Consider the following 27761-nt stretch of genomic DNA (forward strand, 5'->3'; position numbering starts at 1 on the left):
GCCGACAGTCCGTTCCGTTTCCATGTAAACAATCGGTTTCCATCCGAACCGAATTAAGATCCGTTTCTGAGAAAGATTTATTATTTTTTTTCCACATAAGACGTGATTATTGCTCATTAGAATGCGATATATAAATAATAACGTGTTTTTTAAACAAGTAAATCATTGACAGTTAAATCACGTGGTTCTCATCATATGACCAGCACACATGCAAGTCCCTTCATTGAGGAGAACGGAAATAGTCGGGACAGTAACTTATTTCATTTGAATGTTTTGTATATATGTCTTATGGCAAAGTGCTTCGTGTATTTCGATCTGTTTTTCCTGTTGCTAGCATGTCTTGGAGTGTGTTTGTGCCAGTGCAAAGATATCCGGTAAGGATTTGTGTTATGTTGCGCAACAATAATGATAAAAATTGATTAAGTTGTACAATATTTTCATATTAAGAAGAAGAATATGAAAACTGTTGTATATTTTTTTATTACTAACTTATTTGCAAATCTCTTGCAATTAACTTTCTGAATGATTCTGATATGTTTCAGTTTCATTATCGCCCAGTCTTTGTCTAAATGTTGTAAGGATAATATACATGACATGACATGTATGTTTGAAATGTAATTCATAACATTTTTATAACATTTAACATTATAATGTTTTTACTTTGTAATGTATCACAAAAATTAGGCTGATCTTAGTGACAAAGAACAAGCAGCAATCATGCTTTGGCCAATTATCAGGCCTACAAAATATTTTTGCTGAAAATCTAGACTTAACCTTTTCTAAACTACTTGTAATGTTGAAATGAATTAATCAAATAATTCAGTCTTTAAAATTAAATTACATTAAAACTGTATTAAAATAAAAGTTGTATATTTTTAATATGACAAGTTTTTAGATTAATGTTGTGATAGGGTAGACTCAAGGGTGTGTAAACAGTAAACAAAACAAACAAATAAATAATATTTAAAATACAGGGTGATTCAAAAAGAATACCACGACTTTGAAAATCTGTATTTAAACAAAGAAACATGCTAAAACCTTGGGTAGTTAATCAATGTGAAGAGTACTTAAAGTTTTTTTTTTCCATCAAGTTTATAGATGTTCAGTATGACCTCCTCCAGACACCCGAGTGACATCAACCCATAAGTTGTGGTATTCTTCTCTATTATCATTATTTAAATAATTATATATATATATAACTAAATGCACTACAGAATACTATACTTTTTTTATTACATTTTTATTTTTTTTTAAGCAACACAGAGCAACATACAATTTCAACAACAATTATAAAGACAAAAAATAAAAGCAAACAAACAAAAACAAAAAACAAAAGTACAAAAGACAACATATTACATCAGTTCCTCCAGTATTATACATGGGTCAACAATGTTACACATATATATCTGGGCCAGTGGGCACAGGCAACATGGTGATCTTGCAGACGATGACAGGGTTATAACTTTAAACTGTTATCCTGGGCATTTAACAAATAATTTAATAAGGGTTTCCAGGTGGCTTCAAAGTGGGCAATGCTATCAGATAGATTGTGTCTTAGTCTCTCCAAATGTCAAGTGCTAGAAAATTCTGAAAGCCAGGATTTAACAAGTGGTTTTGATGCCTTTTTCCATAAATAAAGAATAATTTTGTATTTATTGTTACATTTAGAGGAGATGGAGGGGTAGAATTTATTAAGCTTTACCCTAGAATAATGAAGCCGATGTACCACTTTAAATTGGATTAGTTGGTGCCTTGAGCATGTATTTATGACCTTGATAGACTTTTCCCAGTCCTCATTAGTAATTTGAATGCCTGTATATATATTTTTAATAAATGTTTTATAATAATAATAATTATTATTATTATTTTTATAGACTTTGTAATTCACTTGATGCAACTAGTGGCACAGGAAACTGACTGGAAAGTAATATCAATGTTGATTAGCATGCAGAAAATGATATGAACATAGTATAAACCACTATCTTTATTGTTGTGTGAATGTTTTAATAATAATAATAATAATAATAATAATACATTTTATTTATATTGCATTATTCTCAAACTCAAAGCTTTTCCTTTAGTGGATAGATATATGTTGATAGAGAGATATTTACATATTTTAAATCCTGCATATGTATGTAAATGTTTGTTCTTATGCAGTGCTTGGCATAATTGAGTACACACCATGTTGGAAATGAATATTTTTATCCATTTCTCAGTGAATATAGGCAATGTATTTTGGTGCATTTAAACAAAACAGATTTATTAAACAGATCTATTTATTAAAATAATATTTTAGTCAACAAACATATTTAGAAATTGCAATGTAATACAATTTCATTCAAGCAAAATATTGCAAAAATAAATATAACCTACAAAATTAACATTTTTTTTTTTTTTTGCTTCTCTTAATTTATTTCCTCTTTTAAATTTGTATTTAATATATTTCTATAGCATATACCTTCAGGTGTACTAGTTTTTGGACTGTTATCGTAAGTTATTTTGTTTGATAAGCTCCAGATTTGGCTTCAGTACTGACTAATTTAATGTATATGCACAAATATAATATTGTATAGCTTCTTATTAAAAATATGAATTCAAAAGATAGATTTGTGAGGGGTGTACTCATATATGCTGAGCACTGTAGGTCAGATTTTTAAGCATCAAACAATAATTTTCATATTTTTAAAGAAAAGTTTAACAACAGCATCCCCTGCTGTCTGTTTCTAAACTTGTGGCAGAAGAGTGGAGACTAATTTGCAGATCAGTAATTAGTTTTGTTTGCTTAACTTAAAAAGCACCGTTTGTTTAACTAAAGTTATGTTTTCATCGGGTTCCTTTGCATACAAGCACTTGTACTTCACTTCAACTGAATCTACAGTGAGTTTGCATCCTGCATTTGCATGGCGTAAGAGGATCTCAAAAACCACACACTGAACCCATGCTTGCATAAGCATTGCACAACTGAACATCTGCTGCTCCTCAATTGATTTGTACACTATTCTCAGATAATATTATCTGAGGTTTAGACTGAGAAATATGCAAAACAGCAGGTGTCTTTCAAATGTGCTCGTGCTGCAGAAATCAACCTTGAATTTGACTTAATTCCTAAAGAAAATTCACGTCACAGTAGAGCATACATCATTTAAATACAATACAAAAAATTGCACTTCATACAGTATCCATTAGTTTTTAAGCATCAAATAATTTTCAGTAAGCCAGCTCAAACGCTTCTTTACTAATACAAAATCGCTCTCGTTTAATCGTTTAAGATCCGGTTTCTTTAAAAATCAATGATCTTTATAGCATGATTGATACGCAATATAAAGCGAATCTCAGACTGGACAAGAAGCACTGAATTAAATTAACTTTCGTTGTTCTGCACCATGTCTTTTAAATATTGAAATGTATTTTACCACTAAATTTTTAATGGAGTTCCAGCACTCGCCTGCTGTTCCTGACGGCGCTTGCGCTTTTCGTTTGAACACTTGAACAAACCAAATAAATGCTTAAGTCTATTTAACTGATTCTATTTTAATTAAAATACATTATCGGTGCTGTAAAAGGACCCATGTGAATTTAAAAAATAGTTACACTAACCATTCACCAGTTTATCAGTGGCTGAAAAACCTTTGCTGTGCATAAAACAAAAATAAAAAAAATCTATAATTTCATATTATGCAACAGATACTTTACTTTATATTTGATACTATATTTTAATGTATATCGTCATCAGGATATAAGATAATTTATATTGTGATGTGAGATTTTCGCCCTAGTCCATTTACAATTCTAATGGTTCCCTGGCCTATAACTCCGGGGCTGAATTAATCTTGAGCTGAAAGAGCAAACATGATTCACCATATTGACTATTGTCAATCATTCTATCTTGTGTTATCTCTTCTATAGTGAGTAACACACACAACAAAACCGAGGAGAAAGCACAAGATTGAAAAAGATGGCTTGACAAATTAGTCAATATCATTATGTGCTTGGGGCAGTTGCAACAAGACTTATTCCTTTATTCGGGAATCAGCTAGAGTGATGATATTCATACTACATATTCTCAGTTAAAACCTGAAAGTAATTGGTCATAGGTAGGCCCACAGGAAATCTGCGTGCGCAGAATTCCGCAGATTTCCACAGATTTTTAGTCCATCATTAACTATGTTTTTTTTACTTGAGTAAACGTATGTAACTTTATATTTATTCGGTTTTTAAAAAGATAGTATTTTTGTTTCACTTATTAAGGTTTAGTTATGATACCAAAATAATTCTGCAGGAATCCACAGATGTTTACCAAAATTCTCAGCAGAAATAGCAAAAAACGACTGCAGATTCCATCTGGCCCTAGTCATAGGTGACCAACTTTAGGAAAGAAAAGGTATTTTTTAATGTTTAGGGAAAAAGAAACATTCAAAAATCATTATTTATTTGTATAATTTAAATAACTGTTTTCTAAGCTTCAAAAAGGTGAAGCAATCAAGTGTTAAAGCTAATGTATCTACCTAACATATAGTTTAATCATGGTTGACAGAGTTGTTACAGTTGCAGCATGCTTACCCTTATCACAATATTGATTTAAAAGCTTGTCATATTAATGATGTACAATTTGTATTTTAATACAGTTGTCATTTAATTTCAAAGATTTATTATTGGGTTAATTCATTGCATCATTACAAGTAGTTTAGTCAAGGTTCAGTCTAGATATTCAGTAAAAATATTTTTCAGATTTTTTTGTAGGCCTGATTAATGACCAAAATATGGTTGTTGCTTGTTCTTGTACTTGTCTGCATTTATATGGCCAATTTAACAAATATAACCAATTTACATTTAGTCTTTTTACCTACATGAAAAATGTTGTTATTACATTTTGATAAAGGTTGCAACTGTCCCTGTGTGTTATTGCAACCATCCCCTGGCTCAGGGGCAGTTTCAATATTTGACTTTGTCTGTTCAGGTTTAAGTTTTGCATATATTATCATATGTACACATATTATAGCAATATGGGTGGCTGTCTGATAGATGTGGGTTTATTATATAAAAAAAATTTTGTGACCCGCCATCTTATCCATTAAACGTTTTACGCAGCGAATGCCCTTTCAGCTGCAATTCACCGACCATTGAACTGTCCCCACCAATAATTTAATCCACTTAAAAAATTTTTTAAAAATCTAATTTTCAACATTAACCTAGACTCTCAGAAAGGGTTCAGTCACGTTCTCTCCTTGAGTCCTCCCGCCCCAAAACACATATGAACATTTTGATTGGCTGTGCCAATCAATAAGGTGGTCATAAGGAGCTTTTTTTTCAACGAAAGTGTAAGTCACAAAACACAAGTTCACCACTGAATGAGTCCATCATGATAATGCCGTTAATGCTAGTGCTTTCCTTCGCTTTAATGCATAGTCTAACATTATAGCGGACTGATATAGGCTAGTCTGTGAAAACTAACTGCAGAATAAACAGTTAAAGTATATGATCCAGTTCTCATAATCTGTAGCATGTCCAATTTCGTTGAAACAGTTTGTCAGACAAAATACAGCCTGTGTATAGTAAAGGCATAATACTGATATGAGACGTGTTGTATTTGCACTATTATTAAACTATCCGTCAATAAACATTATTTTAACATTACACTATCAGGCCTGTAGCAGCTTTTTAAAAGGTTGGCTATTTGTTTTCTGAAAAACTGAACCTTTTTGCAGTTATTTGCCTGATTTCTATGAGGTATAAATATTGCATATTTATATTAGTGACATTTTAAGAACTCATTTTTGCTGTAATATCTTGTTGGATTGTTACCATAACCACACTTTTTGATGTAACAAAAAATATTTCCAACCATTTTGTCAAATTGCTTATCACACTATTTTACTATTTTCAATGTTTATTTACAAATGTGCATTTAAACAGTTTTAATAATAAAATAAAATAATAAAAAATATGAAAAGATTCTTATTTTTAAAATACACATTTATAATCATCTATCCTTACATTTTTAGAAATCTGTTAAAACTTGTTTTAAATTAAACACTGAAGCCTACAGGCAAATAACAAACTGGCCAGTACATTAAGCTTTTCTCGGTCAGAATGTAGCCATTTGAATAATAAGAAAAAAATAATAATTATAATTATATAATTAATAATAATTATTCAACTTTTGGTCTTTCGAACCACCAGAACCCCGTCTTGGCTAGGGACCTGAAACGTAATAAATTGTATGAAGAGAGGATTAATTAATATATTTTAAGCAATTAAATAAATAATTGTGTGTGTGTGTGTGTGTGTGTACACACAGGGTGGGCCATTTATATGGATACACCTTAATAAAATGGGAATGTTGGTGATATTATAGTCCTGTTTGTGGCACATTAGTATATGTGAGGGGGCTTGTAAATAACTCATGAAAGAATAAAGATACATTAAAACCAAGCACAACATTGCTTTTCTTTTGAAATTCTCAACAAGTTGATTAAGGTGTATCCATATGAATGGCCCACCCTGTATATACACACACATGTTTGTTTTTGTTAAAAGTGGGGACATTACATAGTTTTCCATTCATTTTATACGGTCCAAAACGTATAATGTATTGCCCTCACCCCACACTACCCCTAAACCCAACCATCACAGGAGACTGTGTGCAGCTTTACTCTCTGATTAAACTCATCCTGTGTGATTTATAAGCTTTTTGCAAAATGAAGACGTCACCAATGTCCTCATATTTCACCTCCTTTTTGAAATACCTGTGTCATACCTTTGTCATTATACAGATTTGTGTCCTGATATGTCACAAAAACACGTACACACACACACACACCCGTGCTCGATTCCCCCATCCCCGCCAATATCAATTGCAAACCTACGCACTTGGTTTATTCAATTTCCCTATAGCACATGCCTTTGGACTGTGGGGGAAACTGGAGCACTCATAGAAAACCCATATGAAAATGGGGAGAACATGCAAACTCCACACAGAAATGCCAACTGACCCAGCCGAGACTTTGAAACAGCGACATTCTTGCTGTGAGTGCCAACTACTGAGCCACCATGTCGCCATGCCATGAGTATAGATTGTTCTTGAAACAGTTTTTGTCTTCATAGCTTTGCATTGCCGGCAGCTAGCTCTCTGCATCTCTCACATGGTCGCCCATTGAAGCTAAGCAGGGCTGCACCTGGTCAGTACCTGGATAGGAGACTACATGGAAATGCTAGGTTGCTGCTGGAAGTGGTATTAGTGAGGCCAGCAGGAGGCGCTCAACCTGTGGTCTGTGTGGTTCCTAATGCCCCAGTATTCACCTTATTCTCAGCTGTCGAGCGGGTGCTGCCATTTGAATCTTTTTGTCTCGTGACTTCCAGTCACATTCACTTCCATTCATTTTTTGACGTTAACAACTGCTCGTTACGCTTCTTGATGTTGCAATTTAATATTTTCTTATTATATTATGCTACTTGGTCTTTGTAGTCATGCAAACATTTGTTTGTTGAGCATGTAGTTTGGCCATTTTCTGCCGTTTATTATTCCTAGTCATTTCTCCCTAGTCAGACTGAATCGGAAGTTCTAAGACAATCGCGAAAACAGGTGCACTTCCGCATTTTAGAATAAGGTCAATAGTGACGGGGACTCTATACTGCTCAGTTGGCGCCGTCTTTCGGACGAGACGTTAAACCGAGGTCCCGACTCTCTGTGGTCGTTAAAAATCCCAGAATGTCCTTCGAAAAAGAGTAGGGGTTTAACTTCGGCATCCTGGCCAAATCTACCCACTGGCCTCTGTCCATCATGGCCTCCTAACCCTCCCCATATCATAATGTCTCCTCTTCACCAATCAGCTGGTGTTTGGTGCGGTCTGGTGCAAAATGGCTGCCGTCGTGTCATCCAGGTGGATGCTGCACACTAGTGGTGGATTAGGATATTCCTTCCCCATTGTGCAAAGCGCTTTGAGTGCCCAGAAAAGCACTATATAAATGTAAGGAATTATTATTATTATAGCTGCTCTTTTTAATCGGCCTTTTCAATGTTACATTCAGTGCTTGTTCATGCTGAATATAACTTTGTTAATAAAATCAATAATTGGGAGTTCTGTACATGGAATAAATGGAATCCAGTCATAAACAAAAAAATAGAAACTCCAATTCTGGTTGAAACCTAAAGTTGTAAATATAAATTTGCACAGCTGAAAAATCAGGGAAAAAATTAAGTCAATATAATAATTTGGGATTGCATCGTGACTCAAATGTTTAAGTCGCTAAAAAGATTCCCACCACTTCTACACATTCTCCAATTTCACCTAACTAGCTTAACACAATTCGTTCATTATTCCTCTGATTTAATCATGTTAATTTTCCTCATTTTCTTGGCAGACATTCCTCGGATGACGACCTCTTGTTACCCTACACCAAATCCCACGGTCCATCTCATTCTCACCGCTACGTGAGGGACTGCCAGCCTGTCGCCCACGGCACTGTAACCCATGAAACCCAGGCAGCAAGCAAACACTCCAACTCGCCAGTGTTGGAGTCAAATATATTCATCTCGGACATCACAGACGACTCTGGCACTCACAGATGGGTGAGCGGGCACATCACAGAGGTGCACGACCCACTAAGATCAGTGTCGGTTCTTGAACCAGGAGGCCCTGGAGGATGTGCGCGCAATCACAGAGAGCTGGTGGAGGTCACTGCCAAAACTAGAAAGTGCCTGGTTGCCCAGAACGGAGGTTACTTTGACACTCATACCGGACAGTGTTTAGGGAATATCATAAGTGATGGGAAACTGGTGAGGAACAGCGGAGGAATTCAAAACGCTCAGTTTGGCATCAGAAAAGATGGGACACTGGTGTTTGGGTAAGCACGCAGCCCACAGTCTCTCTCTCTCTGCAGTCTTTCTCCTGGCCCTCGTGATGTTTTGCATTACCACAGGGTTTGTTTTTGTGTGGAGAGCCAATAACAATACAAAATTGAGCTAGTCTTTCCTGGTCGGGAGCTGGTGTACTTTTGACCTCCCTAAAATGAGTTGAGCTTTTCTATCTGTAGTGCACACTTAAAAGGATAATTTAATCAAAAATTAATACATTTAAATGAATTTACTCACCACCCTGACATGAGTTTGCTTCATCAGTAGAATATTAAGCAAGGCAAGTTTATTTATATAGCACATTTCATATACAATAATAATTCAAAGTGCTTTACATAAACAAGAATAAAAGAAACGAGTATAAAACAATAATAAAACAACAGTAGAGATAAAAAAAAATATTAAAAAGTGTTAAAACATGTTTTAAAGGAACGAAAAAGTAAAGAAAGACACTATAGTGCGATCTGTCGGATGTAGCACAGTGCTCATTCAGTATAGGCACAGCTAAACAGATGTGTTTTCAGTCTTGATTTGAATGTGCCTAATGTTGCAGCACATCTGATCATTTCTGAAAGCTGATTCCAGCAGTTTGGGATGTCGTAGCTGAAGGCAGATTCACACTGCTTTGACTGAACTCTTGGAATTTCTAATTTACTTGATTCTAAAGATCTGAGTGATCTGTAATGTATTGAGTTCCTAGGCCATTTAGTGATTTATAGACACGTAATAACACTTTAAAATCTATTCTGGATGTAACTGGGAGCCAGTGTAAAGACCTGAGGATAGGTGTAATGTGTTCTGATTTCCTGATCAGAATCCTGACAGAAGTGTTCTGGATTTAAAGAAATTCTTAGATGAAAACTGTTCTTGGTTATTTTTAAAGTTTATTTGGAACTTTGAGAGTTGGAAAACGTATAAAGTCAACACATATTTAATGCCCATGGCTCTGGAGTTTTGACTATACTTTAAGGTCTTTTGAAGCAAAACATTATTACCTGGTATTGACACCCTTGGCAATCATCCTGAGTACATTCACATCTGTCAAGATTGCAACTTTCTTGATGTGTAATGACATGTTGAATGAAACAAGTGAGTCAAAGATTCATTGACAAAGACAGAACTATGCTGCCACCTGCTGGTTATAGTAAGATGAAATAAAATCAACTTAATGTAAATGTTTTTTAAAAATGACAAAATATTGGACATTTAAGGTTAGAAAATAAATAATATTTAGAAAAGGCTATGGAAATAAATTAAAATCATACATTCACCGGCCACTTTATTAGGTACACCTTACTAGTACTGGGTTGGACCCCCTTGTGCCTTCAGAACTGCTTTAATCCTTTGAGGCATAGATTTAACAAGGTACTGGAAATATTCCTCAAATATTTTGGTCCATATTGACATGATTGCTTCACACAGTTGCTGCTGATTTGTCGGCTGCACTTCCATGATGCGAATCTCCCGTTCCCCCACATCCCAATGGTGCTCTATTGGATGGATTGAGTCTGGTGACTGTGGAGGCCATTCGAGTACAGTGAACTCATTGTCATGTTCAAGAAACCAGTCTGAGATGATTTGTGCTTTATGACATGGCGCGTTATCCTGCTGGAGGTAGCCATTAGAAGATGGGTACACTGTGGTCATAAAGGGATGGACATGGTCAGCAACAATACTCAGGTAGGCTGTGGTGTTGACACGATGCTTAGTTGGTACTAATGGGCCCAAAGTGTGCTAAGAAAATATCCCCCACACCATTACACCACCACCAGCAGCCTGAACCGTTGATACAAGGCAGGATGGATTCATGCTTTGAATGTCCGAATGAGCCTGTGTGAATTATAGCCTTAGTTTCATGTTCTTAGCTGACAGGAGTGGCATGCGGTGTGATTTTCTGCTGCTGTACCTATCCGCCTTAAGGTTGGACGTTTTGTGCATTTAGAGATGCTCTTCTGCACACCTCGGTTGTAACGAGTGATTATTTGAGTTACTGTTGCCTTTCTATCTGCTATCAGCATCAACGAGGCATTTGCACACACAGAACTGCCTCTCACTGGATATTTTCTCCTTTTCGGAGCATTCTCTGTAAACCCTTGAGATAGATTGTGCATGAAAATCCCAGAAGATCAGCAGTTTCTGAAATACTCAGACCAGCCCATCTGGCACCAACAACCATGCCACGTTCAAAGTCACTTAAATCACCTTTCTTCCCCATTTTGATGCTCGGTTTGATCTGCAGCAGATCATGCTTAAATGCATTGAGTTGCTGCCATGTGATTAGCTGATTAGAAATTTGCGTTAACGAGCAGTTGGACAGGTGTATCTAATAAAGTGGCCAGTGAGTGTATATTGCTTAGTTCACCCAAAAGTGAAAATGTACTCACCTTTATTCTGTTAAAGACAAGAGAAGATATTTTGAAGAAAGCTGAAAACCAGTAACCATTGACTTCCATAGTAAGCAAAAACAAATACTCTGGAAGTTGATGGTTTCCAGTTTTCTATGATGTATCTTCTATTGGGACTATCTTTTATTGAGTTTTGGGTTTAATAGAACTTTTGAATTTAATAGCATCAAAAAGCTAAACAACAATACATTTCATATTATTTTAATATACATTCTGTAGTTTTATGTGTTGCTTTCATTATAGTGTGATCCTTTTATTGTCCATACATTTATCAAACAAAATGTAACATTACAATTTAAAACTTAAAATGAAGTTAACCGTAAAATTATGAAGTCTACTGTAGTAAAATTAGACAAAAGAATGTATACAAAAGTCCCCTGAAAGTGATTAAAATAGCATGATATGTCCATATTCTATATTTAATCTGTGAAACACAAAGGAAGATGTTTAGTAGAATGTGTGTTCATTTGTACAATCTGTTCGCATTAGCATACATTCGTAAACACACAGACGTTTCCTCCACTGCAGGCTAGTGTGTCAAACCTCAATGTAAATACGGGTGCAGAGTTTGGAGGAAGTCGTGGGAACGTAGGGCCCTTAGAACATCTGTTTCCTAAAATAGAAACCTTACAAAAACACAGCAAAATTGCATAACGCACCAGTGCCCTTAATAATAGGCAGTACTTTGGAACTACATGTACCCGGGGTGTCTCAGTCTGTCATTCATTATGACGCTAAAGGTCTTTAACCGCAATGTTCTAGTGTAAGATAAGGTGTTTGTTTGGAAAATTTGGACATTCGTGTGGATGAGCTTAAAGGAATGCAAAACAGAGTCATAAAATATGAAATGGTTCATGTGGCCTGCCAGGAAAACAATGGGTTATTTACTGTGTGTGAAGTTTTTGCTGACAAAAGAATTAAAATATAGTTTTTATAGTTAATATAAGGACAGAACTTCTGGATAAGCGTGTTGTTAAAAGGATAGTTTACTCTATAATGAAAATGTACTCACTATTTAATCAGCCTTAAAGGGGTTTCTAAATCTTTATGAGTTTATTTTTTCTGTTAAATATAAAATAAGATATTTTGAAGAAAGCTGGAAACCCGTAATCGTTGACATGCATAGTAGGAAAAACCAATACCATATGGAAGTCAATGGTTATCCATTCCAGCGTCATTCAAAATACAATTTAGTGTTCAGGAGAAATAAACTTAGACAGGTTTGTGATGACAATTTAAGGAACACTAAATGCTAAAAAATGTTCCCTTTTATGTGAACTATCCCTTTAAAAGATAAAAATGTTATGGATTTAAGTACCTGTTAGCTTCAAGCACGTAAGCAAAACTAAAGATATAATGTTTATATACACATTTACATTTACTCTGTTAAAATAGGTGTATTTTTAATTCAAATGCTTGTCTTCTTACACTGAAATAACGTCAGGCTAGCTGTAATGAGATCAAACGCAAGGTCTTTGTGCATTTGGTTGTGCTAATATTTATACTTTACTGCTCTTCCAGACAATTATTGCCTTTTCAAATCATTTTGTAAAGGAAGTACCTGGAATTTATTAGTTTTGAAAATGCCTTTATTGCTTTTGTCCATAGTGCAGTCTGTCAGGTGTTGTTTTGCTGGGCTGTAGTGTGATGTACAATACTGTTAAAGGGGTAGTTCACCAAATATATTCGAAATGTTAGAAACCTGAAAGCATTGACTTCCATGGCATGAAAAACAAATACTATGGAAGTCAATGGTTACATGTTTTCAACATTATTCACAGTATCTTCTTTTATATTGTGTAAATGATTTTAAGAATTAAGAATTTGGGAGAACTTTCTCTTTAACAACTTTGCAGTTTGTAAGACTCGTTTCAATTAAATAATTCATTTTAAAGGAAATGAATGCTTTTATTCTGTTATTAAGTGCCAGATATTTACAATGTCCAATTTCTATTCCAAATACATGATGTTAATTTTATGGTTCTGTTCATCAATGGACCCTTAAAAATGTTTTATAAGTTAAGTTTAAGCTTGCAGTTTGTAAGGTTTTCTTTATTAAATAATTTATTGTTAAAAAAATTATACTTTTTAAAAAACACTTTACATTTATGAATAGTGCCAGACATTTACAATGTTAAAAAGTAATTGCATTTTGACTGTTTTAATTAAAAAAACTCAAAGAATATATATTTTTTATAGTTAAAGTCAGAATTATTAGCCCCCCTGTTTATTTTTTTTCTCCAATTTCTGTTGAACGGAGAGATTCACATTTCATACACATTTCAAACATAATAGTTTTAATTACTCATTTTTAATAACTGATTTATTTCATCTTTGCCAAGATGACAGTAAATAATGTTTTACTAGATATAATAGCTTAAAGGGGCTAATGATTTTGATCTTAAAAATGGTTCTTAATAAAATCCAAAACTGCTTTTATTCTAGCCGAAATAAAAAAAATAAGACTTTCTCCAGAAGAAAAAATATTATCAGACATACTGTCGAAATGTCCTTGCTCTGGTAAACCTCATTTGGGGAATATTTAAGAAAACAAACTAAATTCTAAGCGGGGCTAATTATTCTGACTTTAACTATACTGTATATAAAAATGCAAATAAATGAATAAATCCACAAATCCCTGCATAAATAACAATAAAGTAATAATTACGCAAATGTGTGTGTGTGTGTGTGTGTGTGTGTGTGTGTGTGTGTGTGTGTGTGTGTGTGTGTGTGTGTGTATATATATATATATATATATATATATATATATATATATATATATATATATATATATATATATATATTAATCTACAAACTCCTGCATAAATAAATATATAAATGTTAAAAAATAAAAATAATTATTTAATCGCACTAATAGTTATTTATATATTTATTTATGCAGGAATTTGTAGATTTATATACATTTGCGTATTTATTACTTTATTGTTTTATTTATGCAGAGATTTGTGGATTTATTTATTCATTTGCATTTTTATTTATTTATTGTTTTTGCAGGTTGCGTCCTCCATGCTATAGAACTCATAACACTACTGGCCAAATTAACTAAACATGCTTACCAGTTAATACCAGTATCAATATTAATACCAGGTGTAAAGCCTTTAAATTGCACTTTAAGCTAAATATTATAGTGTATCTTGCAAAACAACTAGTAAAATATTATATACTGTCATCATGGCAAAGACAAAAGAAGTGAGTTTTTTAGAAATTAGTTATTAAAACTTTGCAAAATTTTTGAAAAAGAAAAAAATTCACAGAAGGGCTAATAATTTTGCCCTAAATATTTTTATTATTATTATTTATTTGTTCATTTAACGGTGTTGACCTCTAACCATAAACTTTAGAACAGTAATGTAAGGGTAATGCTTTTGAAATGTTTCAAATGAGGCACTACAGCTAAAGAAAAAAGAATCGAATTTATCATTGTACTTTTTATACATATTCTTGCCATTTAAAAGTGTCTTGATAAAGTATAGAATCAAGGCCACATCACCCCATCTTACTCTCTCCCTCTTTCTTGTGTTTTGTGCTCTGTATTTTTGTAGTTACCTGTCAGAGGATGACATTCTAGATCAGGAAAACCCCTTCGTGCAGTTGATCAGTGGTGTGGTGTGGCTGCTGAGAAAGGGTGAGATCTACATCAATGAAAGCATCCAGGCAGAATGTGACAAAACACAGGAGACCGGTAAGATTGAACAGGATCCCCTCAGAAGTGCGATTATATAATAAATGTTGTTTATCTACTTCTTAGTCCTGCTGCATTTAAGCACATGCATACTCAGAAGCTTAATAGTGAAGTATTGAATAGAATATTGTCAACTTTATGTTGTAGGAAATTTTAGGCACTTTGTGGATGTAATATCAGCCCGTACGGCAGTCGGTCATGATAAGGAGGGAAAACTGATCCTCTTCCACGTCGATGGTCAGACGGATGTACGAGGGTGAGAATGGACTTTGACCCTGAGCTGATTTCAGCTGTTTATCGCTGTAAACATTGATTCTTACCCAGAAAAAAAGTCCAGAATGATCCTGTCCGAGATTTATTTCTCAAAAAGACAAATTAGAACACTTCTTTATGAATGTTTTCTTTTTAAATTTATCGATGATATTTTGAATTCAGTTTTTATACAGCACAACTTTATATTTTTAATTAAGATGAAATGTTTCTTAAGCAGCAAATCAGGAATTTTGTAATTAGTATTCAACGCTGAATACTAATGTAATGATGCTGACATTTTAACTTCCCTATCATCGAAATAAATTATTATTTTTACTGTCATTTTGATTTAATATATTCAGCATGGGTGCAGCACAAGTTCAAATTAGTCAAAAGTTATCAGTACCTACAGTTGAAACCAGAAGTTTACATACACTGCACTGCCTTTTAGGTAAGTCAGGATTATCAAATTTTTTTCTGTTATGCTTAATAGCAAAATAATGAGAGAGATATTTTTTAGAAATTGTTATAACTTTTCTTAAAAGTCAAGTTTACATACAATAAGATTATTATGCCTCTGAAAAGGCTGAGATGATAGTGAAAACGTTTTGGAAGTTTCTGACTGGCTAATTGACAATTTTTGAGTTATTTGGAGGCACAGCTGTTGAATAGTATTGAAGGAAAACCTCAAACACACTGCTTCCTTGTGTGACAACATGGGAAAATCAACAAGCCATAATCAACAGAAAAGCCTGATTACAAATTGCTAAATTACACTGGGTAAAAGAATAATTTTTGGAGACATGTCCTGTGATCTGATGGAACTAAGATTGAACTGTTTGGCCATAATGACCAGTGTTACAATTGGATGACAAAGGAGAAAGCTTACAAGCCTAGGATCACCATCCCAACTGTGAAGTATGGGGGCGGCAGCATCATGTTGTTGGGCTGTTTTGCTGCAGGAGGGAATGGTCCACTTCACAGCATAGATGGCATCATGAAGAAAGAACATTATGTAGAAATACTGAAGCAACATCTCAAGACATCAGCCAGGAAATTAAACCTTAGCCACAAATGGGTCTTCCAAACAGACCATGACCCTAAGCATACTGCCAAATTAGTAAAAATGTGCTTTAAGGACAACAGAGTGAATTTTTTGGAGTGGCCATCACAAAGCTCTGAACTAAATCCTATAAAAAATTTGTGGGCAGAGTTGAAAAAGCTTGTGCGAGCAAGACAGCCAACAAATCTGACTCCATTACACCAATTCTGTCAGGAGGAATGGGCCAAAATTCCTTCAAACTATTGTGAGAAGCTTGTGGAAGGATACCCAAAACATTTATACAGTTTAAAAGAAAATATAAACCTAAAATAGTAAACGTTTAATACAATTTACCCTCAGACATTTTTTTTTACAAATGGTTATGTTCCTTTTGTGCATGTAAACTTTTGGTTTCAACTGTAGGTACTATTTTTGATAATAATAACAATTTTAGGACAGACTAACAAAGTCCTTATTGTCCGTGGAAATTAGCTAAGATATATATTAATAGGACTCTGATGGTTGGTCTTTAAAAGGCTTATGTAGAATCAATTTGAGCCTTTTCACTGATTTGTTGCTTTGCTTTTTTAAAACAGAAGAACTCACGGTTTAAGGTTTTAAATAACTGCAGCAAAGTATTAGGGGTGAAAGTGCCTGGGTTATCCATGTTTTATGAAATTCAGGTGTTAAAGAATGCATCCTCTTTTGATTCATTTCAAACCTTTCCCACAGGATCTCAGTGTAAGGTCCCTTTGGCAAGGCCAACAGATTTAAATTTTCATTTGTTCCTTGTGCTATTGATTTGCTGACTTTTAATGAGTAGCCGCTGTTTTTAGTTCTATTAATGTAGTGTAATGTTTATCTTAAGTGTGGTGTGGTATATACAGTTGAAGTCAGAATTATTAGCCCCTCTGTTTATTTTTTTCCCTAATTTCTGTTTAACAGAGAGCGGATTTTTTCAACACATTTCTAAACATTATAGTTTTAATAACTCATTTCTAATATCTGATTTCTTTTATCTTTGCCATTTTGATATTAAATAATATTTTACTAGATATATTTCAAGACACTTCTATACAGCCTAAAGTGACATTTAAAGGCTTAACTTGGTTAAATAGCTTAACTAGGCAGAATATGGTAATTAGGCAAGTTGTTGTATAACGATGGTTTATTCTGTAGACCAGGCGTGTCCAAACTACGGCCCGCGGGCCATCTGCGGCCCGCAATCAGTTTTGTGGCGGCCCGCGAGGCTTTTTATAAATATCAATAGAATCTGGCCCGCTATACAAAAATGAACGTAATTCAATAAATAACCACCGGGTGTCGCTATTACATGCATTCAATTAAGCAGCAGTTCATATATATATGCGCGTGTCTGTGTGATGTATGTAAAATTTGGCCCGCGACAACGTTGTATTTTTTGCATCTGGCCCTCGGCCCAAAAAGTTTGGACACCCCTGCTGTAGACTATCAAAAAATATATAGCTTGAAGGGGCTAATGATTTTGTCCTTAAAATGGTGTTTAAAAAATTCAAAACTGCTTTAATTTTAGCCAAAATAAAATTAATAAGACTTTCTCCAGAAGGAAAAATATTATTAGACATACAGTGAAAATTCACTGGCTTTGTTCAACATTGTTTGGGTAATATTTAAATAAAGAAAGAAAAAAAATTCAAAGGGGGGCTAATAATTCTGACTTCAATTGTGTGTTGTAGATTCATTATGCTGCAGAACAAATCACCCCAAAAGGGCACAATAAAATTTCAAAATTCACTTTATGTTAATTAATACATTAACAATACAATAAACAGGAACAACTTACAAAAAAAATACATTAGTTAAAGCATAATATTAAATACAACAAGCATTTTGTTTGTTCCACTATTAATCTTTAACTTTATTTAATTAAAATACAACTAGTTAATGCATGAACTAGCATAATATTAAATGATAAAGAACTTTACATTTGTTGCACTATTAATCTTTGTTCACTTGATTTAAATAAAATCAAACTATTCATTGTTGATTCATGTCAGCCCAGGGTCCGTTTATTAAGATTAACATATACAGATTTTAATTTGCCAATGTATTTGTTCAGAAATTAGTTAACTAAAAACTAAACCATAAAAGGTTTACCAAAACTATTTTAAATTAAAGCTCACTTGTTATACCACTTTAATTAAACATACATAATATCTTTAAATAAAATACTTTTATTATGAATCACTAATTAGCATATCAATCATGTTTGTGTATTCATGGATGAAGCATCTCATTTATGAATTCTCCATTTTTGCAGCTTAGTTTTCATGAATTTCAGCTTTGTTTAAAAAATATATAACCACAGTGAGAATGGTCTGGGCGCATCTGCAGTTCTGGTACAGTTGAATTTTTAGAGTTGTGTGCTTTACACGGGTTTAGTAAAGCACTGTCTTTGAAGGATGAACCTCTGGCAGGTGGCAAAGTTTCTAAAGGATCAGAATGTCATGAACGCTATTAATCTGGATGGAGGCGGATCAGCTACTTATGTCCTCAACGGATCCCTGGCTAGCTACCCTTCAGACCACTGGTGTGTAAATACAACAGCCAAAATATACATAAATGAGCTACAATATGCACCTAATATTTCTGTATTAATTCCAGCAACCCTTCAAAGTGGCGCTGCCCGCGGGCCATATCCACTGTGCTGTGTATTCACGAGAGACTGTGCCAGCCGGAGGACTGCAGTGGGCATGGGCGATGTGTGGAGGGCCAGTGTGTGTGTCAGCATGGCTGGAGCACGCCTGGATGTGCCAATCTTACATGCCAGGCTGAATGTGGAGAACACGGGATCTGTACTGAGAGTGAGTCACACTGTCTATTGGACTAATATTACATTATGGGACATTGTGGTAACACTTTGCTTGAAGCCTTTAATGTAAAAGTTTATACCACATGATGTTAAATGCTTGATTCAGATTGGCTGAACATTTATAGGGCATGCAGTTATTTTCAGAGAAACACATAGCTTTATGATTTCCAGGAAGGTCTTGACAGCACTATTTCTCTATCATGACGTTGAATAATTTAAGTTATTTAATTCAAAAAATAAAATATGTTATTAATAATAAAAATTATTAATATTATATTTAAATTATAAAAAATATAATATTTTTTCTATTTTGTTTGATTTATTTTAATTTTATTTCTATTTTTTAAGTATTTTATTTCTTATTTTAAAATTAAATTTAACAAAAATAAATTTAATAAAATTAATTCTTAGTATGATATTTATTAGGAGCTATTTCTACAACAACTGAAATACAACATGTGAACAATGCCTTCAAAATGTGACTCCAACTCGGGTATACATTATTATATAATAATTAAATGGCTCATTGTCAGTTATTCCTTACATACTTGTGCAATATTTCTGTATTCTTATGAACATAAAATACAATTAAATAATAATTCTAGCCATTGATAAACTAGATTATAATAAAAAATACAATAAATTCCCTGTTGCATTATAAAAATAACACATTATAATTGCACTAATATTACATTATGGGACATTACGGTAACACTTTGATTGAAGTCATTAATATATACAGTTTATACTACAGGCGGTTGAGAGAAAATTAACAGCTATTTCCAAGCAGGTCATGACAGCATTGCAGTACCACCTCACAATGCTGAAGGATTCAAATTATTTAATTCATAAAATAAAATAATGTTAAAATTATTAAAATTATTAATACATATATTTATAGTTTTATTTCATTTTATTTCTTTTCTATTCTGTTTTGTTTTATTTCTTTCATATTATAATTAATAAATATTATTTAATTTTATTTACTTAAATATAATGCATTTAAATGTCGCATTGATGTAAATGTACTCTAGTAATTAAATGGCTCGTTGTCAGCTATTCCTTACATTCTTAAAGCAATTATAGTGTCGAATGATTTAAGTTATTTAATTCACAAAAATAAAATGTATTTAAATTTGTTTTTAGATAGTAACATTACATAAAAATATATATAAAATATGTTTCTGTTTTATTGTATTTTATTTCTATTTTTATAGCTTTATTTCTTTTCATTTGTGTTCTATTCTCTTTTATAAATTAAATTAAATTAAATTTAATTTAATTCAATATAATTTGCCTTTCAGCCACAACCCATCTCTGGGAAACTAATTTAATTTAATTTAAATTAATTTTATTTCATTGAATCTAATGCATTTTAATTTAATTTAATTTAATTTAATTAATTTAATTTAATTTAAACTGGGTGCTCCGGTCTCCCCCACAAGTCCAAATACATGTGCTATAGTTGAATTGGGTAGGCTAAATTGTCTGTAGGGTATGAGTGAAAATGAGCGTGTATGAATGCTTGCCAGTGCAGGTTGTAGCTGGAAGGGCATCCACTGCGTAAAACATATGCTGGATAAGTTGGCGGTTCATTCCGCTGTGGGGACCCCTGATTAATATAGGGACTAAGCTGAAAATAAATGAATGAATGAATAAATGGCTTGTGGTCAGTTATTCCTTATATATGTAATGTTTTGACCATGAAATTGCCAGCTATTTTCAGAGAAATAATCAGGAATATAATGTGAGCTAACACTGCTTCTGTTAAAGTGAATAAAAGCAGATTGTTCTACTGTTTGTTGTTTTGTAACTCTCCTATCTCTCTATCTTTCTCTCCTATACTTGATTTCTTGAACAGACGGGTGTGTTTGCGATGCTGGATGGATGGGTTTATACTGCAGCCAAGGTAAAGACTACATCAGCTTGGCTGTCATACTGGTTCAGACTATCAAATAAAGCTGACCGGCTATTTGCTGTTAGACTCTTATATAAGAGTTCTGTTGGTTGCAACATATCTGCTACAGTCAGCAATGGTCATATATTGATTTTGGACCTGTAAGTTCATCTGAAGTGCCGTCATACTTCTACGTTGAACTGTCTGTGTGTATGTTTGCAGTATGCACAGCAGGTTTGTATGGCGATGGCTGCAATCAGACATGCACATGCGCAAATGGAGGCTCATGTGATCCTGTCCACGGCCGGTGTACCTGTCCTGCTGGCTTCCATGGAGACTCCTGTGAGCGGGGTGTGCAGTCTAATCTCTAATGTACTAAATTGGTGTAAATGGAGTCAAACTTTGCAGACTTGACCTGAGAGTTATCTTACATGTTATAACAAACCATAAAAAGATGTTTTTAATTTTGCAGCAGATAATCTCACTATGCTCTCTTTGCGTTTCCAGAATGCCCCATTGGATTCTATGGGCTGAATTGTAAGCAGCTTTGCCAGTGCCAGGACATGTGCCCATGTGACGCCGCCACTGGAAGCTACAACACCACATACCAGGGAGAGAGAAACATCAGCCTTCACAGAGGTATGATCCAGCTCCTATTAGCACTCACACGACATGCAAACAACACATTCCTGGTGTGACGTCTCTATAGATCAGTGGTAATGTTCACACTTTCTCAGCACATAACTCTCTCTACTTATAGCTTCAGCCATCAGCATTCCTCATTGTCCTTCTATATGTGTGCGTCTGTCCAAACCTCTCTACTGTTGAACATGGCACGCAACTTGACTGAAATATGAGCCTTCTTTCACTGAGCCATGATTTGCTGGAGCTGATTTTCACAAGTGCTGTTCATTTCATTCATCCATTTAATGCAGTAATAGTGTTTTTAAAAAAAGAATTGATTTATAGTTGAAAATAAGTATTGAACACGTCACCATTTTTGTCAGAAAACATTTTTCTAAAGGTGCTGTTGACTTGAATTTTCACCAGATGTTGATGACAACCAAAGAAATCCAAATATGCAGAGAAAACCAATCTAATTAGGTTACAAATGAAGTTATGTGTAGTAAAATGAAATGATGCAGGGAAAAAGTATTGAACAAATGAAGAAAGGGAGGTGTAGAAAGTCAGTGAATGTCCAGACAGCAGCCGAAATCTCTTAGAATTTCTTCAGCAACCATCTGCCATTCCTCAGTGTAAATTAATATGTAAATGAAAGTTGCTTCAGTACAACATCTACATTATCAGGATGATGAAGATGAAACCTGAGTGGACATTTCAGCAAGATAATGATCTGAAACACATCAAAGGAAACACTCAAATGCTTTCAGAGAAAGAAAATCAAGCTGTAGAATGGCCCAGCCAATCACCTGACTTGGATCCAATAGAAAATACTAAATAAAAGTCAGATTTGATAGACGAGATCCACAGAACCATCTAGACCAAAAAAACTCACACTTGACCAATGCATGTAACTTCATTCTCCATATGAGAGGTGTCTTGAAGCTGCCATCATTAAAAAGCCTTTTATATAAAGCAGGGGTGCTCAAACTTTTTTTTTCTGAAGGGCCACAAACCAAGCTTGATTGAGGCTAGTGGGTCGAATGGTATTTATAGTTAGCATGGGTAATTTCCAAATTTTTTTTTTTCATAATGTTTAAAAATGACTATAAATCATTGCTTTATATTAACTAATACAGAATTGTATATAATTTTATAATGAACATATTACATTAAAAAATAAAACCTCATTGATAACAGAATTACGCTAGTTTTTGCCTTGATTTGCTCACCTGTCGAGTGGCAGTATTTACACTTTTTTTTTTAATCTGATTAATTTACAACATTTAATTCTAACATTTAAATACAGTTTGCTTATTTTGTAGCTCAGCAATAAAACAAACAAAAAAAGGTTACGTCAAATTAGAAATAATGATCTCTGCATGTGTTAAAATCATTTGTCCCCAACCCTTTTCATCATTTTCACTGTCAGATGGGATGGTGGGCAAAATCAAAAGGTTACAATGGGCCAACTTTAGCCCTACTCTGAGCATCTTTGATATAAAGTATGAAATACATTTCAGTTGTTCAGTACTTTCTCCTTGTGTCATTTCATTGTTATTACACAATTCATTTTTCAGTTATTTTTTGTTTTATATTTATGTTTGTATTGCTTGTGTTTTTACCAAAATCTGTTTCAATTCCATGTCAACAGCTCCTTTATATATAAATATCATTCCCAGGAAAAAACATGACGTGTTCAATACTTATTTTCCCAGCTGTATGTGTTTGTGTAAAAAACTATTAAAAATAGGTTAAAGCAACATAAAAACATTTGTTCTCTTGACTTTTTGTCTTTACATTTTTTTAGTGTGTAAACTAATGGGGATTTCTGCAATTGTAATAACTCATCAAATTGTTATAATAGGCATTTACAAAGCGCTGTAATACTTTAAAAAAAATCATGAGTGCAATATATATATATATATATATATATATATATATATATATATATATATATATATATATATATATATATATATATATATTACTAAAAAGTAGTAATACATAAATACATAAATAATTCAAATGAGTAGTGGCTTAGACCTGACAACAGCATTTCTTCTGTCACAATTTATTAAGCAAATATTATTGTCATTCTTGGTTAAAAATAACAAAAGTGTTTCATGATTTCAGAGGTTTATATTAATTTTTAGGCTAAACTATGTTTTACAGAGTGTCCACAAGGTTTTAAAATGTCATAAAATGTCTCAAATTTCAAAAACAAAATTTTAGGCCTTGAGTCTTAAATTCGCTGAAATATTGGGTTGTAGATCTTAAATAATTGTAAACATGTTTTTGTTTTCAACAATCCATCTCTATTAAACTTTTAACAAAACTCTATTTATAACTCTATTTACAATATGGTTTCATAATCATCTATACAATAACATTTGTTTAAAAGTCCTCTGTTTCACATTTAATATTCCATTTTTCTAGTAACTGTCACAATACATTGGAAAAAAACTGTCACAGCTTCCAGTTCATGTGGACTTTAACTGCCATTGTTTTAATTTTGTAAAAATGGAAATGTTGCTTTATTCTAAAAAATCAATATCGCATAAATAATTAATGAAACGCAAGCTCTTTTTTTTTATATACTTTTTAATATTTCTAAATTTCCATCGCTGTCTATTCACAGTCACAAATTCAACTACCCTACTGAGACTTGCATGCTCACACATACTCGCACACACATTGTCAAACGGTGTGTGATAAACAAAGCTGCCGGCTGTTTGCAGAAGAGCTGCTGAGAAAAGAGACCCTGCAGAATCACAGTCTACGCAGCAGCCCTTCATGTTGCTGATGACCTCTGTGACAGAGAAGCTATTTGTGTTAAAAAGAAAAAAAAAACTGTCAGCTCATTTTGTCCCAACTCTCTGACCTCTGTCATTTAACGTGAGAAGAAGATGCATCCCCAAGCTTCCCTGCAGAAGAATAATAAAGCCCAAACCCCCTGTGTTCAGCATCAGCCCTTCGCTTGACACCTCGGGCTCATTATGATCCAAATCTGCCATCTGCTGAGCACGTGAGGAGCTTTCTGCTCATCTCTGCCTGTCTTCGGTATGACAGCCTCCTCAATTATTCCCTTCACGTGAAGGATTTCATAGCAGGAGAATATTCAATTTATTCTTTCCTTGATCTATTGAAACAATGTGACAACTGTAATGTTCTGAACTCCAAATGTCATCCCAAAAGACCATATTTTGCAACTTGTAACTGGAAAAATAACTTCACTTTAACAAGGTTCATTTTTCAAATATGAAAAATGTCCAATTCCAAAACGTTTTTTTAGGAAACACAAGTTAAATGAAATCGTCTACACTGTTGTATGTCCTATTTGAAAATCTAAATTGATTAAATTGATTAAGGACAGTTACAATTGATTTTCAACAGCATAATCCTCCGAAACCACATACTAGGAAATTTGGCCAAAAATACGGAGGATGATCAATGTTGTCAGGTGACTCTTCTAATTTGCGTTCTGTTCTGCAATAACGATGATCCAAATGTAATTCCTGTTTTATATTTTTAAATTTCATAGCTTCCAAAAATCCAAAAAGGCCTTCATATTGATAAATAATGTTATGACTGCTGTATGAATGTTAAGTTACTGCTTTTTGTTTCAAAAATTAAACTGTTTGACAACAAGCAGGAAGTGTTCATGGGCCAATGACATCACCACATTGAAATTGTCTATATACTGTATATATACAGTGCATCCGGAAAGTATTCATAGCGCTTCACTTCTTCCACATTTTTTATGTTACAGCCTTATTCCAAAATGGATTAAATTGATTTATTTCTTCAAAATTCTGCACACAATACCCCATAATGACAATATGAAAAAGAGAGTTTTTGAAATTGTTGCAAGTTTATTTAAAATAAAAAACCTGAAACATCACATGTACATAAGTATTCACAGCCTTTGCTCTATACTTTGTTGATGCATCTTTGGCAGCAATTACAGCCTCAAGTGTTTTTGAATATAATGGCACAAGCTTGGCGCACCTGTCTGACATTTTTTGCCCATTCCTCTCTGCAGTACCTCTCAAGCTCTGTCAGGTTGGATACGGAGTGATGGTGTACAGCCTTTTTTAGATCTCTCCAGAGATGTTGAATAGGATTTAGTTCTGGGCTCTGGCTGGGCCACTCAAGGACATTGACCGAGTTGTTGTGAAGCCACTCCATTGATATTTTGGCAGTGTGCTTTGGGTCATTGTCCTGCTGGAAGATGAACCGTCGCCCCAGTCTGAAGTCAAGAGTACTCTGAAGCAGGTTTTCATTCAGGATGTCTCTGTACATTGCTGCATTCATCTTTCCCTCTATACTGACTAGTCTTCCAGTTCTTGCTGCTGAAAAACATCCATACAGCATGATGCTTCCACCACCATGCTTCACTGTAGGGATGGTATTAGCCTGGTGATGAGCAGTGCCTGGCTTTCTCCTAACGTAACCCCTGGTATTCACTCCAAAGAGTTCAAATTTAGTCTCATCAGACCAGAGAATTTTGTTTCTTATGGTCTGAGAGTCCCTCAGATGCCTTTTGGCAAATTCCAGTCGGGGGGTGGCTTCTGTCTAGCCACTCTACCATACAGGCCTGATTGGTGGATTGCCGCACAGATGGTTGTCATTCTGTAAGGTTCTCCTCTCTCCACAGAGGAATGCTGGAGCTTAGACAGAGTGACCGTAAGGCTATTGATCACCTCCCTCACTAAGGCCCTTCACCCCCCAATCACTCAGATTAGATGGTCGGCCAGCTCTAGGAAGAGTCTTGGTGGTTCCAAACATCCTCCACTTACGCATGATGGAGGCCACTGTGCTCATTGGAACTTTCAGAGCAGCAGAAATTTTTCTGTAACTTTCCCCAGCCTTGTGCCTCGAGACAATCCTGAATACTTATGTACATGTGATTTTTCAGGTTTTTTTTTTTTTTTTTAATAAATTTGCAACAATTTCAAAAAGTATTTTTTTCACATTGTCATTATGGGGTATTGTGTGTAATAATAAATAAATAAATGTAATCCATTTCGAAATAAAGCTGTAACATTAAAAATTGTGGAACAAGTGAAGCACTATCAATACTTTCCAGATGCACTGTATATATAATATGGATATGTGTGTACAACTTTTTTTTTTTTTTTCAGTGCTCTACTTTTGTGATGGGCTCGTGTATTGAATATAAGAGCACACAACCTCTGATAGGTGAAGTTTGTCTCTCTCTCATTGGTTATTGGATGCATGCTATCAGAAACAGCCCAATTAGGAGTTGTAAATATAAAACATGCTTTGCGATTTTGAATAAGGTAGGCTCTGACTTTACAGAGTAGCAAAATAATCTTAATGACACCACATGATTGAGGATTTTACAGAAGAAAAAAAAGATGGTTTGACTTAAGCCATGCACTCTGATCATTGGGGCATTCCCAAAACTGTCACTCTATTTACATGCAACAATATATATATATATATATATATATATATATATATATATATATATATATATATATATATATATATATATATATATATATATATATATATATATATATATATACTTTAATCTATACATACACTGTAAAAAATTTCTGTAATTTCTTTACAGTGGCACTGGGGTGCTGGAGATAAAATGTAAAATAATGGCCAATAAATTACAGAAATTTACCTTTGAATAATGGACATTCAATTATAGAAATTTCTTTACAATTTACAGGGTTTTTTTTGGCACCCCAGCTGCTGAAAAAAATTTTAAATTACAGATTTTTTATCTGAATTTATCTTGATGTGTCTTTACAATATAGTTAATTAGAAAATTCACTATTTATTCACTCTGCTATAACAAAATCTTTGGCTATAATTCGAATGCTGTATGGCCTTCTTCGTTGGACTACAATTTTTTTTTAAAGCTATGCTTTTTGGGACACTATAAAAGGCTGGGTTGTTTAAACACAACATTGAGTCAAATTTGAACTAAAACAAGACTATCAAGTCCAGATCACTAAAGACAGGCAAACTAACTTGCAGTTGCGACACAACAGTGTTGCCGTATTTACTTCAGAGAAGAATGTACATGGATTGTCTTTTGTATTTTTCACCATTTTTTCCCTGGTGAGCTGCAGTGAACTGTGATGCT

The 27761-nt window shown here is 33.9% G+C and overlaps 1 protein-coding gene and 1 long non-coding RNA gene across 4 annotated transcripts in view; one reads left to right on the forward strand and one right to left on the reverse strand.

Moving 5' to 3' along the window:
* The first annotated feature begins 181 nt into the window (after positions 1-181).
* nagpa (N-acetylglucosamine-1-phosphodiester alpha-N-acetylglucosaminidase) overlaps positions 182-27761 on the forward strand; it is a 33795-nt gene continuing 6215 nt past the window's right edge. The window contains exons 1-9 of one of the 3 annotated variants that reach the window (XR_015510583.1): positions 182-374; positions 8365-8847; positions 14826-14965; positions 15113-15221; positions 18700-18828; positions 18903-19102; positions 20972-21019; positions 21230-21358; positions 21515-21646. Coding sequence is in view for 2 of the 3 variants with exons in the window: in NM_001109715.3 (NP_001103185.3) it covers positions 289-374; positions 8365-8847; positions 14826-14965; positions 15113-15221; positions 18700-18828; positions 18903-19102; positions 20972-21019; positions 21230-21358; positions 21515-21646 (1456 nt within the window). In the remaining variant the exon portion in view is untranslated. 3 annotated transcript variants of the gene reach the window in all.
* LOC147840382 (uncharacterized) lies at positions 15541-18276 on the reverse strand. Its single transcript, XR_015511994.1, has 2 exons — positions 17715-18276; positions 15541-17432 (listed from the first exon to the last, which is right to left on the reverse strand). It is a non-coding gene; the product is annotated as an uncharacterized LOC147840382 (long non-coding RNA).

The sequence above is a fragment of the Danio rerio genome, chromosome 16 (assembly GCF_052040795.2).
Source record: "Danio rerio strain M-AB ecotype USA chromosome 16, GRCz13ab, whole genome shotgun sequence".
NCBI classification, from domain to species: domain Eukaryota; kingdom Metazoa; phylum Chordata; class Actinopteri; order Cypriniformes; family Danionidae; genus Danio; species Danio rerio.